This window comes from Chinchilla lanigera, unplaced genomic scaffold, assembly GCF_000276665.1.
Source record: "Chinchilla lanigera isolate Chin_1 unplaced genomic scaffold, ChiLan1.0 scaffold00104, whole genome shotgun sequence".
Taxonomy (NCBI): domain Eukaryota; kingdom Metazoa; phylum Chordata; class Mammalia; order Rodentia; family Chinchillidae; genus Chinchilla; species Chinchilla lanigera.
The window spans coordinates 5,214,602-5,231,870 of record NW_004955505.1 but is presented as its reverse complement, the minus strand read 5'-3'; the positions used below and the strand labels follow the sequence as shown (position 1 = coordinate 5,231,870).

Sequence of the window (17,269 nt, the reverse complement as noted above, 5' to 3'; positions counted from 1 at the left end):
AAACTGAACTAACTGTACCACACTAGAAAATGAAAAAGCACCCAATGCAGTGTTGTATACCTGCAGTCCCAGCTACTCAGGTCTAGATAGGAGGATTACTAGGTCATGGGCAGCATCCATAAACTGACAAAACCTTGTCTCAAAAGCTAAAAAGGGCTGGGGTACAGCTCAATGATAGAGTGACTGCCTAACACATGTCAGGCTCCTAGTCAAATATCCAATTCTACAAGAAAAAAAAAATTTGAAGCAACTGGTCAATCATGGAAGGTAAGTAAAAAAATATATCTGCAAAAGCACAGCATGTGTTTTGGATTTACACTGCAGGTGTTACGGCTTGTGTCAAGATGTCCCCTCAAAGCCCCATGTACTCACAGGTGGGGTCTTTCAGAGCTGGCTGGATCCAGAGTGTGTAATGGTGAGTACTAAATTAGTCCACTGACTGGAACTAGCATGGTCCTGGGTGTGGTTGAATGGATTTACTGAAGACCCTGAGTGTGGATGGCACCACCCAAAAGGCTTACAGCCTGGAAGACATAAAAGGGTAAGGCAGACTCGCTGCTTGCTGCTCGCTGCTTGCTGCTTCCTGCCCACCATTCCATGGGCTGTTTCTCCTCTGCCATGCCACCCTGCCTTGGAGCCAGCTGACTATGGACTGAAACCTCTATAAACTGTGAGCTAAAATAAATCTTTGCTCCTTTAACTGTGGGTGTCAGGTATTTTGTCTCAGCAATGAGAAAAGACAGCAGGTCTCCATCCACCAAGGAATGATTTAACCTGGGAACTGGAGTCTCTAACCAACATCCAAACATTGAAAAAACATCAGTGGACTGAAGTGGATGGAGTTCAAAACAGGCCGAGTAGCCCTTATCCAAGGAATACAATGTTTAGAAACCTTTCAAAGACTCTCAAAAACTTAGGTCAGTCTGGGTTTACCTTATTTATTGCTGCTGCCCTACAGAGTGATATTCTATAGACCACTGTACTTTACGCTTTCAAATATTTGTTGAAAGATTGAGTAAATGGATGAATTTGTCCCTATCTATTTAAAGTGAAAATACTATTTCTCTAGAACCCCCTAGAGGGTTCTTGTGTTACTGTAACACATGGCTTTGTCTTGAATTGATTTACGGGTCTCCTTTTCTTTAGTTTTTCATAAGCTTGTGAGAAACTGTGGGAGGGACCCCACTATCCAACCATGTATTTCCTTAGCACCTGTAGAAGGCTCTGCACCAAGCATGTGCCCAGTAACTACTTGCCCACTGTATAAGTAATAAAGCAAGGATCTAATCCTATCAATACGTCCATACAAAATCATATCAGTGTTTTTAAACCAGATCTTAACCCCTCAAATTAAATTCTCCCTCCTGACATAACTTATGGTCCTATTTTTGTTCTTATTTAACAAAGGAGAGCTACTTCTCAGGAACTCCCTCCCCTATCACACTGTGTGTGTGTGTGTGTGTGTGTGTGTGTGTGTGTGTTTCAGTATCTGAGCACCCTATCTTCTATAAAGTATATCTCTTTTTCTATTTCCCTGTCCTCCTCAGAAACCTGAACTGAAATACATAATTAAATAGCAATCTCTCTATTTCACTTTGTAAGGTAAATTGTTTTGCAAATCAAATTTCTTCACACCCTTCTTATATGGGGCCTGTCTTCTTGCAAATATAAACACCTTTCCCAAATAAATGTCTAGCTCCCAGACTCCTTTGCCCCTCTAATAATGTTACTATGGATTTTTTCCCTGATTAGTGCAAAAGCCTGTTGAAACCCTTGGCTGAAGGTCTTTTTGCTAACAGGATTTACCACTTCTCTTAGAATCTAATCTAAGTGCTATTGGCTCATGACCACAAGCCCAAAGCTACCTGTTGTATGCACTCCATCCCTGCATCAATGAATAAAACTGTTGTTGCCCTATCTATCCGCTCTTTCCTACAATAACTGTCCCTCAAACGCTCTAAGTTTAGATCGTTAATGACCTGAAATTAAAGTATCACTGACCCAGTATCACACGTTCTACATAAGGGGCTGGGGATTTAGCTCTCTGGGAAAAAGCGCCTGCCTAGCAAGCGCAAGGTCGTGAGTTCGGTTCCCGGTACCGGAGAAAAACCAAAAAAAAAAAAAAAAAAACAAAACAAAAACAAAAACATGTTCTACATAAGAATACCAGCACTTGGTTATTTTCTTCATATTATTTCCAAAAAGAAAATTAGACACTTAGGCATCATATTTAAAATTGTTATCGTATATACTGGGCTGTGCATTACTGGGGATTGAACCCACGGCCTTCCCACTAAGCACATCCCCAGCCCCCCACCCTATTTTTAAATTATTTTATTTTTTAAATTATTTTTAAATTTTGAGACAGCATCTCACTGAGTCGCTAAGTTACCCAGGCTGGGCTCAAACTTGCAGTCCTCTTACCTCAGCCTCCTAGAGAGCCAGGGTTACAGGTGTGTGTGACTGTACTCAGCTTGTCATCGTAATTTCAAATACCCGAAAAGATCTAGCTTCCCATGTGTTGTAAATACTAATGTTTTACAATAAGGCCACGGTATCACTGTTTTAAATGTACCCGGGGGAATCTGAAGACCACAGAAACCTGGAGCACTTTATCCCCACTTACACAGACAGGTTCTTCATTAAGTGGTAGACACTGTATTCGCTTTTGTCTTCAACTTGTACTTCTATTTATTTCCCCCTCAGCATTTTTTCTTAATGTATTACGTAGTTATGCCTTAAAATAATTTATTTATTGTATTACCTCCTGGTAAGAAAAGTACAGATATAATTAATTTTTTGGTGGGTGTCGTGCTAGGCATGGAACGCTGGGTCTCGAGCATGCTAGGCAAGATCCCTACTCCTGAAATTATTTTATTTATAAAATTTCCAATGATCATAAGCCTGTGTTAAATTTTTAATTTTGTATAACTATTCCAATTATTAATTCACAATTGATCAGTACATCATGACTAAAGTAGAAAAATGGTTATTAAATATAAAAATGTCCATCTTAATAGCATGTAAGTGTAGTGCGTTTCTTTTCAGTAAGTTCAGTTATATACAGCTGAATCTTACCTTTTCTAGAATGACATGATTTCACACAGCATCCATTCTATTCTCAGCTTTTGTCTTCACAGACTGTTCACATTAATGAAGAATATCTGTGTTAAAGCAACAACTTAATGCTTTATCTCCAAGGTCCTCAGCAATTTCACATAGTGATCTATCATCTTATACAATAGTTCAATGATCTGACAGCTAACAAATCAATCAGATCCTCCTTAAATTTGGTCAGAAGAAAAGAAGTTAAACACATCCATCATTAGGTACCTGAGCCATTCACGGTTTTGAGTAGAGCAAGAAGGCTTTACCAAGAGTTACCAAAGGAATGTTACTACCATAACTTATGTTCACACTCTTCAACTCAGATGCAGCTTATCCAGTCTCAGGAAGAGCTGGCAAAACTACCTTAACAAGGTAATGCTTTTATAAAATAATTTGCTTTTATCAATCAATTTCTCTACTATGGATATAATATGTCTATACACACAGGAGTACTGTCAATACCTTGGCCTTAGAGATTTAGAATTCTGTTGGTGGAAAATAACCATGATATAATTTAACTGGAAAAGCCAATCCTCATAATCAAAGCAATTAGTCAAATCGGACTTCTTGGGTCAGTTTAAACAATCACACTATATGTATCCCTATGACAACTATTTCACTTCTGAGTCCAGAATGCCAACACAGGCCACCATCCCATATGTCTAACACCATGCTATATTTTTCGCATACAAGACGGGAGCAATACGAAGCCCTTCTCTCAGTGCACGAAGGTGGCCTCCCAACACACTCTATGAGGCCCTGCACGCCCTAGGAAGTCTCCACCTACTCTAGCAATGCACATAAAATAAGCCGTATTGCTAAGATGTGAAAACAAACTAGACTGACAACACCATCTTATCTGATGCATAATTGTTAATATGTGAACAAGAGCCCATGGGCACCAACTTTCTAAATAAATTTTCATCTCCATGAAAGAACTATACTTCTTACTGAGTAACCTGGAAAACAATTTGTAAGTACTCTATCACTACTGTATACAGTATCAATCTAACTCTTCCCAGTCCTCCCCAAGCACTTAGAGTTCTGCATTACACACACTATAAATATAAAACAGAATGAGAACAGGTAAAGTATCAATGGAGAGCAGGAACAATGACAGTCTGACAACCATCTCAAAAGGCCCCTCCTTAAAGACACACTAGGATTTAAATTTTCTCAAAATAAAAAGGACTATGACTATTCATTATTACCTGTAATAACAGCAATGCTACTCAGAAAAGCAGTTACATCCTAGGGGTGCAAGCAAGCCAATCTGAGCATTCAAAAAGAAAAGTCATCAAGTAGAGCTCTGAGTTGATGTGATTCTGAAAGGGACAAAAGATCAACATAGCTGAAAAACACAGCCAGTTCGGCAGTCACTTCACCAAGCTCGTGACACTCACCGCCTCGGTGTGGACAGGGTGCACAGCGAACAGCAAGGCCGTCACAAAGGCAAGCCCCGGGCTCCTGAAGACGGCGCGGTCACAGGTGTACATCAGCACGAGCGTCACCAGGCAGTGAAGGATCATGTTCACTACGTGAAAGTAGAACGGGTCCATGCCCGTCAACAGTATGTTGAGCCTGTACAAAAGTAACGAGGAAAAAATTAGAGCCAGGAGTAGCTACAAGCAGAAGGAAAGCAGAAGGAACACTCACTTAAAAAGATAAGCTATATAATTATTTCTAAATGACTCCCAACAGTGGATTATTTTATATTTGAGTAAGCACCACTTTTTTCTTATCTCAGAATTGTCCTGTCTGCAGAAATCAATGCATACATAATGTACAGTATTATTTCAGGAACTCGGTCACACTGAGAAAGCAGGCAAGCAGGAGCTGAGTCTGTTTTCCCTCTATCCATAGCTCAAGCAGACACCTGCATAATATCCTTGCTTTTACTGCAGCCCCTCCTCAGCAGCTGAGTGCTCCCAGCCAAGTCCAAAGTGCTGTGGACCGCAGAGCCGCGCCCCTGGAGACGAACAGGACCAGGAGACTGTGACGGTGCCCACAGAGGGACAAACCAGGCACGAACCTCACCAAGGTGCTTCCACCAGGAGCCACGCTTCGGATTCATGCTCTGGAAGCACCACCCAACTACCAGCTCACGTAGGGATTTTTAGGATGCCGCATGCCATTACCAGGGGCAGCAGAAATAACAAGACGAGTAAAACCACAGCGTTTCAGAATGTGTGTAAAATGTTTAATACAAATTCCCACAGATCTCAGAATCTGACTGTTAAGGCTATCACAAAGAAACTGAAAGAGATCCACCAAAAGAAAGGGAATTGCTGTTTAACAGAATAAAAAAAATTTGCAAGAGACAGAAATGCAAAACACAGAGAGAGCTGAAGTTGCCCTCATTTATTAATAGGACATAATGTCCCCCAACTGAGTCTGTGGGGTCCCAGAAAATGCACTGGCCAGGGGATAGTTCTTTGGGAGAGCATGAGCATGTGCACCCTGAGGGGTAGTGCCTGCAGTTGTCCGGACCCTGGTCTACTTACTCTAACCTGTTTTACCAGACCATAACCATAGGACTCTAGCCTGTTTTACCAGATCATCACGGTAGGTCCTTATTCTCATGGGCTTGATTTGTTTTTCTTACAGAAACAACTCCTCTTTGCCAAAACAAACAAGAACGTAAAAGTCAACTTTAGAAATGACACGTGCATATTTGAAATACTTGACTTAATTCATGGTCAACTTTAACCCACAGAATTTTAAACATCTCAAATTTTGTGTGGGTACAAGAATCCATTCCCACTCCCACTGAAATAGTCACAGTCCAAAACTAAGCTTAAGAGAATGGACTGTTGTGTAGGATCCAACTCCAGGCGCTGGTGCAAGTTCGCCCCAGCCGGCATCCACCCTTAACATAGGAGTGGCGGTGGGGGGAGCAGTAACCCGCGGAAGGGAAGACAGCTGCTGAACTCAGGAATGGACCAGTGCAGCCAAGCAGGGAGAACAGCCTCACACTCCAGGACAAGATGTGCAGGTACAGCCAAGTTTCAGGAAACCAGAAAGCTCAAGACTGGGGAGCCTGAAGAAGCCAGAGACCAACCACGGTTCTCACAGAACCTGCGTGCAGTTCCCTAAGAGCGCGCCTGGGGTTGAGCGCCACTGTCTACACTCCAACGGGCTGAGCTTTCAGGACCGCATCAGTGACAACGAGAGAAAACCAGCAATCTCCCACGCAGGTGCTAGGTGTCCACACCGGAAGGTCTTTGATTGGCAATGTGCAACAGAGATTTAAAAGTACGTACCCTTTGACTGAGAAGTCCGCTTCTGGGAACTTTCCATAAAGAAATAACCAGAAAGAGTGCTCAAAGATTTTGTGTGCGTGTATGTACAAGAATGTATCTCATCATATTAATTATAAAAGCTGCAAGGTCTAAAAAGATGGAAAGTGAATTCTTCAAACTACAGATAAGTTAGCTTGAGACAAAATGCTATCAAAATTTTAGGGGCATAGCCTATTTGTGAGAACAGAAAAAGAATCTCTGATTCTGGGAGCTAATATGGATTCACAAAAAGAGGGGCCAACTGATGAGCCTCATAATTTAACAGGAAAGGGATGTGATAGATGCATCACATCTTTATTTTAACAAAGGCATTTGTCACTATCTCTTGAAATCTCCCTGCATACAAGATAGCTTAAGACAGATTTGTAGCTACACAAAGCAAAGAGTGGTGAATAATAAATCAATGTCGTCTTGAACTGAGACCTCCAGTGTATGTCACAGCGTGCGGCTTTTATCTCTGGTCTTCCCAATATTTTTATCAAAGACTTAAATGAAACTTATAGAGTGCATGCTTATCAAGATTAGAAATACCTGTATCTGGGAACAGAAGTTAATGTGCTGCAAGACTGATTGAGAGTCAGACTATAAATGGCTGACTTTTTTATTTTTTGCCCAATACTGGGTATTGAACCCAGAACCTTCATACTGAACTACATACTCAGCCCTTTGTCACTTTTTATGTGGAGCAGGGTCTCACTAAGAGGTTGCCCAGGCGGGGCTCAAACTTACAATCCTCCTGCCTCAGCCTCCTTAGGGTGCTGGGATTACAGGCATGCACCACCATGTGCAGCTGAAATTATTAATTGTAAGAACAGTGAAAAGAATAACCATTTCAGCATATAAAACAGAATAAAACACTTTCAACTTACATCAAAACTGTAAAGAGATCTTTAGTTGCACTCAAGTCAAAGAGTTTATATGTCCTTGCTACTAAAACAAACCAAGGCAACAGCCCGTGACAGGAACTGCACTGAAGGAGTCCAACTGTCTTCCACTTCCATCTCTCCCACAGGGTCAGCTGAGAACCTAGCATGGGTCAGGGAACAGGGCTGCGCTCAGGCAGACAGAGAAGACACGGCGGCCTCCCCAAGCGCGCCCAGCACAGGGAGACTGAAGACCAGAGGTCATCTGGCAGACAGTGAAGAGCGGCGGACTCTACAGGCAGGGACTCAAGAGCAGGGACTCACGGGGACACAGCCCACTCAGCTGTGGATCGGAGACCAAGGCAGGCGGTGTCCCAGGCACAGCTGGCCCCAGGGTGCTCCTGAACTCGAGAACACTTCCAGCCAGGCTCCTGAAATGAGGCCTCGCCAAGAAGGTCTGGGAAACAGGGATGCTCAGCCTAGAGAAAGGCAAACAAGACTGTCCCCGGCTCCCAGGTGGAAGACTGCGCCACATTTACAGTTGTACCCCAGCATCCAGCACAGTGTCCCGGCACGGTGTCACGCAATAGGTGTTTCCATGAATAAGCACAGAAATGAACAAAAGATACACTGAAGCAACGTATATACTCCAAGCAGATCTGCAAGGGGAAAGTAAGATCCAGTCTCATCATCACAAACAGGCAAGGTTTAGCCTGTAAGTTAGTTTCACCTTTGTGCCATTTTTCTAATTCACCAATTTAAAAATGAAAAAAAAACTTGATTTTATATAAAAATTTCTAGTTCTGCTTGCAATACCAGGAGACTTGGCAACTCTGGGCCTCCATGGCTCCATGGAAATGCTGGGCTGTCCACTCTGAGGTCGAGGGTTCACAAGGTGCCAGTCTGAGCCGGGTGCCTATGTTCTGAACCCGAGGCTGTGCATTTACCCTGATATACAAGTGTTTTTCTCTTAGTGAAGAGGTGAGCGGAGTGTTTCTTGGGCTTCTATTAAGATCACATACGGTAAATGGAAAGAATCAAAATGAGTGTGGGTAGAAAAGTGAAGAAAGTATACTTCTGAGGAGGAGAATGCACCATGTTGAAGCCTCTAACCCGGCACCCAGCTCAGTGCTTTATCTGCCTACCTTGCAGCATGTGAGTTTTCCGGTGTTACTACACGAAGTACTAGCCGACGGCAGCTCAGGGAGAGAAGAAACACAAGCCAGTAACCAGTTCAGCATTTACACCAGCCCAGGGCTTGGCAGAAGCGCGAGGACCACGCCGATGCCCTCTCCACACGCCCTCTCCACACGGCCCAGGCCGCAGTCGCCCTCATGAAACTCCGCAGCAGCACTCGCTTGTCTTCTGCGGCTCACAGGCAACCAACCTCCAAGGTCGGGGCAGTGCTTGCCCAGCCTGCGAGAAGCCAATCTCTTCCTGGCGTGTATTCACCGAGCTCAGCACTCGGTAGCTTCTCAATGCACACTCACTGAACAGCAAATGAATTCACGTGCCGTTGGGCGTAGGAAAAGCGCTTTCCCTTTAAACCCAGGAGTCTTCCATTTTATTTAGTTTAGCCTTTAAAAAATGCCTCAACCAAGCAGTAGGAAATAAAACATTTTTAAAGAAATTATCATAACAAGACATCTCTGACCCCCTGAAAACTTTCCAGAGTTTGGCAAATATAAACAAACACAAATCGCCCCTTTGCCATCTGAACTCCTCTGCCTTCTAGTAAAACCGCCCGGAAAACTGGGCGGCAGCTCTGGCAATCAGAGGAGCTGTTTTCCAGGACAGCCAAGTCATTTGCAGGAAGGTCAGAGGGTCACAGATCCTGCACCAAAGCAGCAGCGCGCAGAGCACGAAGGGCCTGGAGCTCTCTGCCTCCTCCCTCACTGCCAGAGGCTTGAGACACAGTCCAGCGCCCTCCTCATTTCCTTTTCTGAAAATAGCTCTGGTTTAGACAAGGATGCACTGGAGGTTTCTCCTTGGGCAGAGACTGGTGGGTGCTCAGGTCTGGACACTGGGTCAGAGGCAGCTAAACCTGTCATCTTCCTGTTCCTAGGGCACCCAAGATGGCTGGGGCCGAAACACCCTGATTACCACCGCAGCCCTGATTACCACTGCAACCATCACGGAGATGCACCCACCCTGTCTTCGGCAGTGAAGCTCTGCCGCCTGGCCTTGGGGCCCCCAGAACCCCATTACCCCACTGACATCAGAGCCCCCCACACGTTGGCCTGGGCTGTGGGGCTTCTCTAAGCTGGGTGCTCCTGTCAGCCTCTGCCCTCAGTCACCAGGCCCTCTGGGGAGCAGAAGGTCGGGGAGAAGCAGACAGTGGGTGCAGGCAGCTCAGGCTAACCACCTCCCAACGCTGCCAGCACAGGGAGCTTCTCCCTGTCAGTTCTGCCAGCAGATTCACGGCGCCTCAGCCCTACTAAACACAGGCCTCTGAGGAGTCCCAGCAGTTCCTAAGCTTTGGCATCACCTGGCACACCAGCGACAGCTGCTGACTCCTGAGTCCACCTGAGATGTGCTACGCACGATCCGAACTGGAGCCCAAGATCCAGCCCAAGCACCAGGGTACTGAAGGCAGGTGATTCTCAGAACAGTGAGACACAGTCTCAAAGACGGCTGCAGAGCAAGCTTACCAGAAAACTCTGTTTGTTCAGCGGCAGTACCACATACACTCTTTTCCAACAAGAACTACAAGCCAGGGACAAGAGAAAACTAACCGCACCTTCTTTCATCTGCTTCTGATATCTCAAATGATACTCTCTCCAGCACTGCCCTGGTGGGTTTCCACAGACACACAGCACGTTCTCCTGTCTCCCCCACTGCTGTTCATCTCTCTTCTTCCCCACCTCTTGCTATCATGATAGCTCTCAAGTGCTTGTAAGTGGTTTCCATAGTCTTCTCAGATCATTCAACCAATAAATAACAACATCTGGTTCTGCTTGGTTTTTCCTCTAAAGCAAATCCCTTCGGCCCTCAATCATTTTGGTTGCTCTTCTTCTGTATTCCCTCCAGTACCAGAAATAAATCAGCAAATCATCATCACCTAATACATCTAAAGTAGCAAACAATGTAATTCACAGGCACCAATGCAAACAACAGTACCGAGGGGAGAACAGCATTCGGAGGCAAAGGCAAAATTCACAGATTGGATCTGAGCTCAGCGCACGGCATCCGCCCCTGCTAGGAGGAAGCTGCCCCTTTGGGAGGCAGGAGGTATTGGCATCAATGTCTCCTTGGAACTCAGTGTATGACTCCATAAAAAGTGAGAAAACTTAAGGTTAGGAAGATCAGTGGCTATTTCTGAAAGACAGCAGATCCCAGAACACCCTCAGAAGAAAATCAGCAAATAATTATAACAGAGCACCATCAAATACAGTGGCACCTCAATTCACGAACTTAATTTGTTTTGTGATTTTGGGGGAAGACAGCTGCATTTATATTTATGCAGGGAAGATGGCCATGGTCATGTCTGTCACCTGATGCAGAGTTTGCAAATGGGAGCAAAATTTTACTAAACAATTTGTTTGCAAACCAAATTATTTGCAAACGCTAGCATTCGTATTGTATCTTGGTTATAATTATAACTACCTGCCAACTGTTAGCAATTTTTTTCCTTTTAAAAGTGAGCACCTGATAGGGAATAGGTACAGTACAGTGATGACCCAGGGCTCGTGGAGAGATGACGGGTAAAGGGCAACAGACTCCACCAGACCCCCCACATTTCAGACACGAGCCACAAGTTTGGGACCCCTAAGCCACCTGCACCTCTGCTCAACGGGCTACAGAACCTGGGCTTCTCGCAGCTGTCAGTTCTGTAATTACGAGAATGATTCACAAAATTAAGGAAATCACTGCACTTATTACGACAGTTTGATTACACAGGACACAAATCAGGACCAGCCAACAGAAGAGACTCACGGCACAACGTGCGGGAGACTCCTAGAGACAAATGCCTTGTGTCTTCAGGACGCGCCCCTCCCAGAGGCTCAGGCTCCTTTGGGGTCATATGTTATTGGGGCTTCATTGTGGAGGCCTGACTGCATCTCTGGCTACGTGATGGAACCCAATCCCCAGCCCCCTTCCTTCTCAGAATGCTGGGAGGTGCTGCTGATCTCCTAAGGCTCCAATTCCCCACTCTCTAGTCAGGACTGGTCCTCCAGCATGGCTCTTCCCCATGCCAAAACCATTTGGGATGTACCATGAGTCACCTCCTCCTTAGCAAGAACTCGGGTAGAGCAGACCCAGAAGTCCACCACGAACAACAGAAAAATTCTTATCACTTGCGTCTTAGAGCTCCCTGCCAGGAACCCAAGACAGAAACCAGACAAATTCTTTATTGAAGTCATATTCAGTTAATTTTTTTGATCAAGTAGTTTGAGACCCTGGAATTGCATTTGATCCAACAAAAAAATAATATTTCGTATCTACCTTTCTTACCCAAAAAAAGCCAGTCCTTATAGAAAGCAGGGCACTGGCAGGATGAATTTTAGGTTCCTGGGAGCAGGATACAAACTGAACCCCTTTAATTCTGTGTTTTGTCTCAAAGGTAAAGGTGTTATCTCTAGATTTGAACTCTGCGGCAAGCATTCAACAACCATTTATGCTTTAATGCCACCCGAGGCAGGAAGATCCCACAGTGCTGCAGATTCTCATCCTCTCGAAGTGACAGTCCCAGCAGGTTGCATTAGAGAGCCAGGATCATCCCTGCAAGAATCAAAGCTGTCTGTAATCGCCCACTAAGCAGGACCTAACGGAACACCTCTGCACGTGCCCAGGGAAGTTGTTAATCTCTACTTCTCTCCTTGAAAGGAATAAAAAAGGTAAAATAGGGAAACGTGTACCTAAAAGAGTTCCACATTCACAAAAATGATTTATTCACTTGGTTTTAGTTCTCTTTTGAATTGACAATAAAATGCCGATCTTTATTTGGACAGCAATTTCTGAGCCCCGCTTCACAGGCCCACAGAGTTCCAGGCACTAGAGATATACCTGGTACAGCTCACGATATCATGAGGGACCATTAAAGCCAATGGCAGAAAATGGTGCCAGACAGGAACAAGGGGCACGAAGGCAAATGAGATGAGACGTGAAGCGGCCCATGAAGGAGCGTTTGCTCTTCAGAGCAGGTGGCCAGGGCAGGCCTCCAAGCTGCAGTGACAGTGGGGCAGAACTGGCCATCCACACGTCCCGCCAAGAAGAAACCACATGTGCAAAGCCCCACAGCCACGGCCTGCCCTGTCCAGGAACGAGGGCTCCAGACGAACAGCCCAGAGGCGAGAGGGAGCCACAGCCAGATCTGAGTGCTCTGCGGGACAGAATCCCCATTGGGAAATGTAACACTGACATTCCTCCCCCTGATCAAACATTCCTCCCACGTCTTTTTTAAGTGGAATGCTTATATATTTAAAGTCTGGAAATACAAGAATGTAACTCCAAAAGAAGACATTTGTTGATAAAAAATAGACGCTTTAGAAGGTGACTTCCAAGCCTTCACTCAGGAACTCATTTATAAAAACCCCAATGACCCAAAAATATATCCCTCTTTCTCCATCCCTCCTAGCAGACTTGTCTAGGCTTATCTTTTGTCTACAGCACCCCCTACCAGGCACTGACCACAGCCTCCTTCCCTGCGGTGTCCATGTTAACCCGACTTTGGAATAAAATTCTCAAAGGCTTTTTTGTTTTCATTCTTCTCTATAAAACCCTTACTGCTTCCAATTCTTCCAATTCTGTTTACCTTGGCCGCTTCCATGACTGAGTGTGTTGGACAACTTGGTCACGCCCTAGACCATCTTCCGGGTCTCATGCAACAGACCTAACAAACTCACTGGCCTTGGAGCACCACAGCTGTTGCAAAGTGAAGTGACACCCCACAGAGGTCAAATCAAAAGGGACAGAGCCAAAAGCAACACTCCATTATTTCTCTTAGTGTGGAGATGGAGGCTAGTGCTTTATTTTCATGGTTGGCACACTGCTCATGACTAAAAGATGCGAACTACTGCAAAGAAACTCAAAATCAAACAGTAAAGCACTGCAAATTCTTACAGCTGCATATATTAAGATATTCTATTTTTTAGCTCTGACATTTTAAACCACCCACTTCTCTCCTATGGTTTATATTACCACCAAAAAGCCTTCAATAAAGTAAAACTTTCAGCAAACTATGATCTAATACCCTAAGTATGGAAGGAGAATCGTAAGTATAAGATCCTTTAATTTACCTTTGTTTCTCTGTTTTTAACATCAAAAACTCCTTGGTGCTTCCTTATGAAGCCAACCTCACGGGCTTACTGCATGGGAAGGCACTGCTGACAATTCTGCAGGAGGTTCTTCCCAAGAGCAAAGGGGGAGGATCAAATTAAAAACCTAAGTACCTTTTAAATCAGCCAGAACCATTTGAAAAAGGGGCAATTCTGGGAATCAAGGGGTCTGGCTCTGCATCAATTTTGTCTACAGTGTAGCTTGACGCTTTCCTCCAGAATTCAGACCTGCAAACAGGTCATGGCCAGTCAGGAATAAAGCAGCAAAGCAAAAAAGGTTACTGCTGCAGATTAAGTTTTCATAGATGTTTTGATTCTGCTCTACTATGATCTAAAAATATTCCTGCATGCCCTTGGACACAATCTTCTGCAAAGAATGAATGTAAGGTTTGATTAGAAATAGAAATTCATCAGAATTCTAAATGTACTTGAAGGAACACTTCATTTTTATCACTTAGGGCTTGGCCAGGAAAACAGAACCACCAGGAATGATCCAGAAGAATAGGATCTGATGTGGAGCGCTGATGGTGGGAGCAGTGGTGGGAGCTGGTTCGAGCTCCTATTCAGTCGGCAGTGTCTGCACCCGAAGACTCGGGCCAGCAGGGCAGCCACTCCAAAAGTGGGATGAGCTGGACCCCACAGGAGGAGTGGGGACACACACTGGTTTCTAGCTGCCTCTGAAGCTCAACCAAATGTGAGAATGGCTTGCAAAACCTCTGGCTCTCTTCTCCTGCAGAGCCCAACATACCTGCACCAGCGCCGCAGGCAGCTGAAGACAGCTCCGGGGAAAGTGTAGGAGCCACGCTCAGCTGCTGCACTCCCCCTGCAAGGCAGCCAGGACTCTGCGACAATCTGTACGGACTGCAACGACCTGAGTGTGATCACAGCCACTGCGCTTCCACCTTCCACAGAAAATGCCCAAAGGCAGCAGGGTGTTCCTGGAAAAGGAACTCTAGAGAACATAATTCCAACTTAGCTACACTGAAGTAGCACAAACCACATTCTGGTGAACTGTCTTCATCTTTCACTAACCTGTACCCCCCAAACTGGTAAAAAGTAGATGCTCTGGATAACCTATTTCCTCTTTCCAACTTTGGCTCATTTCCTATGTGAGAAGAATCATGATTAGCACCTTCCTACATGAGCAAGCACCTTTACTGCCTATTAGTACACATACAAAGCACCTTACAGCCAAAGCATTATCCTGTCAATTACACTTACTCCTAAAGGAGGAGAGTCTAGCTCGCAGTACTTGTGACATACATCCAATGAATCAAAGATGATAAACTTACTTTTAATAAAGTTTGAGTTTTATACTGAGAAAGACCATGGTAGGAGAACAAAATTATAAGCTACAAAATGGAAAAAAGTGGTCAGCCACATACTTGATAAAGGACATGTACTTAGGCAAAAAATCTTCAAAACTCAACATTTTAAAAAATCCACTAAAAAAATAGACAAATGGCACCAAGTCACATTCAACAAAGAGACTATACAGAGGGCAAATCAACACATAAGATGTTCAACATCATTAGCCACTAAGGAAACAAAACTAAATGTAGTGTGGTACCACCACACAACTGCCAGAATGGCTATAATAAAGAGCAGCAACAGTGGGGGATGGCAGCACATGCATGTAATTCCCAATACTAGAACAGGGGGATCACAAGTCTAAGGGCAGCCTGGGCAACTTAGTAAGAACCTGTATCAAAAATAAAGAAAATAAAAAGGGGTGGGGCATTTCTAGGCATTTTCCTTGAAGAAATAGAAATGTACAAGCAACTAAATGTTTATAGTAGCTTTTTTTAATAGCCATAAACTGGAAGCAACCCAGATAATCTGTAACACAGTGACTGGTCAAGCACACTGTGGTATATCCATACAGCAGAATATTACTGAGCAATAAAAAGGAACAAACTATTCATACAATGAATAGGTAATGAAACTCCAGATACATGCTGAAGGAATAAAGCCAATCTCAATATATTACACACTACATGATTTCACTCATATAACACTAAAATGATAAAGTTACAGAGACAGAGAGTCCACGTTTGTTATGGATTAGTGTGGGGGTTATGGATAGGTGTGATAGGGAAGCAGGAGGTATCCTTGAGAGGGAACTGTTCCATCTCTTGACCATGTGCTAGTCGCAGAAATCCACATGCGATAACACTGCATAGAACTAAATACACACTTACCAAGGTCATAAAGAGTGTGCGTGTAAAACCAGTGAAATCTGAATAAAAGCAGGAGTAGCCTGTATCAATATCAGTTTCCTGGTTGTAATACTATACTAGAGTTATGCAAAATGTAACCATTACTAGAAAATGAATAAGGGGCGCATGGGGTTTCTATACCATCCCTCACAACTGTACAGGAATGTACAATTCCCTCAAAAACATTCTGCAGTGGGTCTGAAGTTTCCAAGGATTTTGCTCAATCAAGCATCATTTAAGATACAGTTCAAATGGACTGCACAAGTTTAAAGGGGCACCTGAATTGTTTTCAACTACTTCAAATAAAAGTCGTAAAGATGTAGCCATGTAAAGTGTCTAGTCAAATACTTGGTGCATACTGGACAGTTACCAGACCAGATTTAGCCCTTCCTCGCGCATTCTTGAGGACAGGTGGGTCGGAACCCACCCGTATCAAAGAAAAATAAATAAATAAAGAGCTGATCCTTCACAGCTAGTTCAATCAAAACAGCAATGCCTTTCAGATGCCCAGGTGCGTTTTACAAGTGTTGAAGAGCTTGCTGCCCCTCCTCTACCAATACCCTAACTTTCCACTTCATCACGGACCTCCCCTCCTCCCCTCTCCACGCCTCTCTCCTGGGTCGCTGCCATCTCTGTGACGAACTTAAAATCCTCCTGAATCAAGGCCTGGAAACAGTCTTCCCGCCCTCCAGCAACAGTCCCGACCTTTCAAAGGGAAAATGCTGGGAGGAAGGACCAGGATGGTGCCTGAGGCCGCGTTAAGTCCAGCATACTTCACGCTGTGAACCTCCACACCTTCATCAACCCTCATGGAATAAATGAAAATTCGGGTCCATCTAGATGTGAGACATTTATATCTATGTTGCCTAAAGTGTCATTAAGAAACACTTGGAAAGCAAAGTTAGAAGTTGTAGGTCTGTTCAAGAGGACAAATGTTTATATACAGAGTCGAATGCGTCATTTTCTCACCCTTTCGAACATTAAACTTTAAGGAGAAGAATCCAGTCCAAGTTCCCCGCAGCGGTGCCAATTGCCATGGTTTCCCTCTCTAAGTCAGGAGCCACCCGTCAGGTACCAGCCCAGCCGACAGCCGACCCCTCCTCAAACACTCACTGCCATAACCCCGGGCCTCTCCTACACCCCTGGGGAAGATTACACCGCGGATAAACCCGAGCCCGCTTGCCCTGCCCAGCTCTGCCGGTGCAGTGAGGGGTTTAACGCGGCGCACGCCTTGGGCGTGCAGCAGGCAGCGCGGACCCGCGCCCGGCTCTGCCCCGGAGGCAGCCGCTCGGGAATTCGGCGAATGCCCACCCACCCCGCAGGGCCCGGCGGCGCTCGGCTTCCCCGTCTGGGCTAACACAGAAACGCTGAATCATGACTCAGGGTTGTAAAAGAAAAACTCTCTCCGCCGGGACCCCGGGACCCCGGCGCCCGCGTCCCCTCGCTCGCACCCCCGAGTCCAGGCGCGGGGCCGAGGCGTGGCGAGGCCGGGAGGTGCG

General features: G+C 45.0%; 1 protein-coding gene across 1 annotated transcript in view; it reads right to left on the bottom strand.

The window, feature by feature from the left end:
• Positions 1–17,269, bottom strand: part of Tmtc1 (transmembrane and tetratricopeptide repeat containing 1) — a 253,886-nt gene that overhangs the window by 222,915 nt on the left and 13,702 nt on the right. Inside the window, exon 4 of the mRNA XM_013505922.1 lies at positions 4,512–4,689. Coding sequence (XP_013361376.1) covers positions 4,512–4,689 — 178 coding nt within the window. The remainder of the gene's footprint in view (positions 1–4,511; positions 4,690–17,269) is intronic.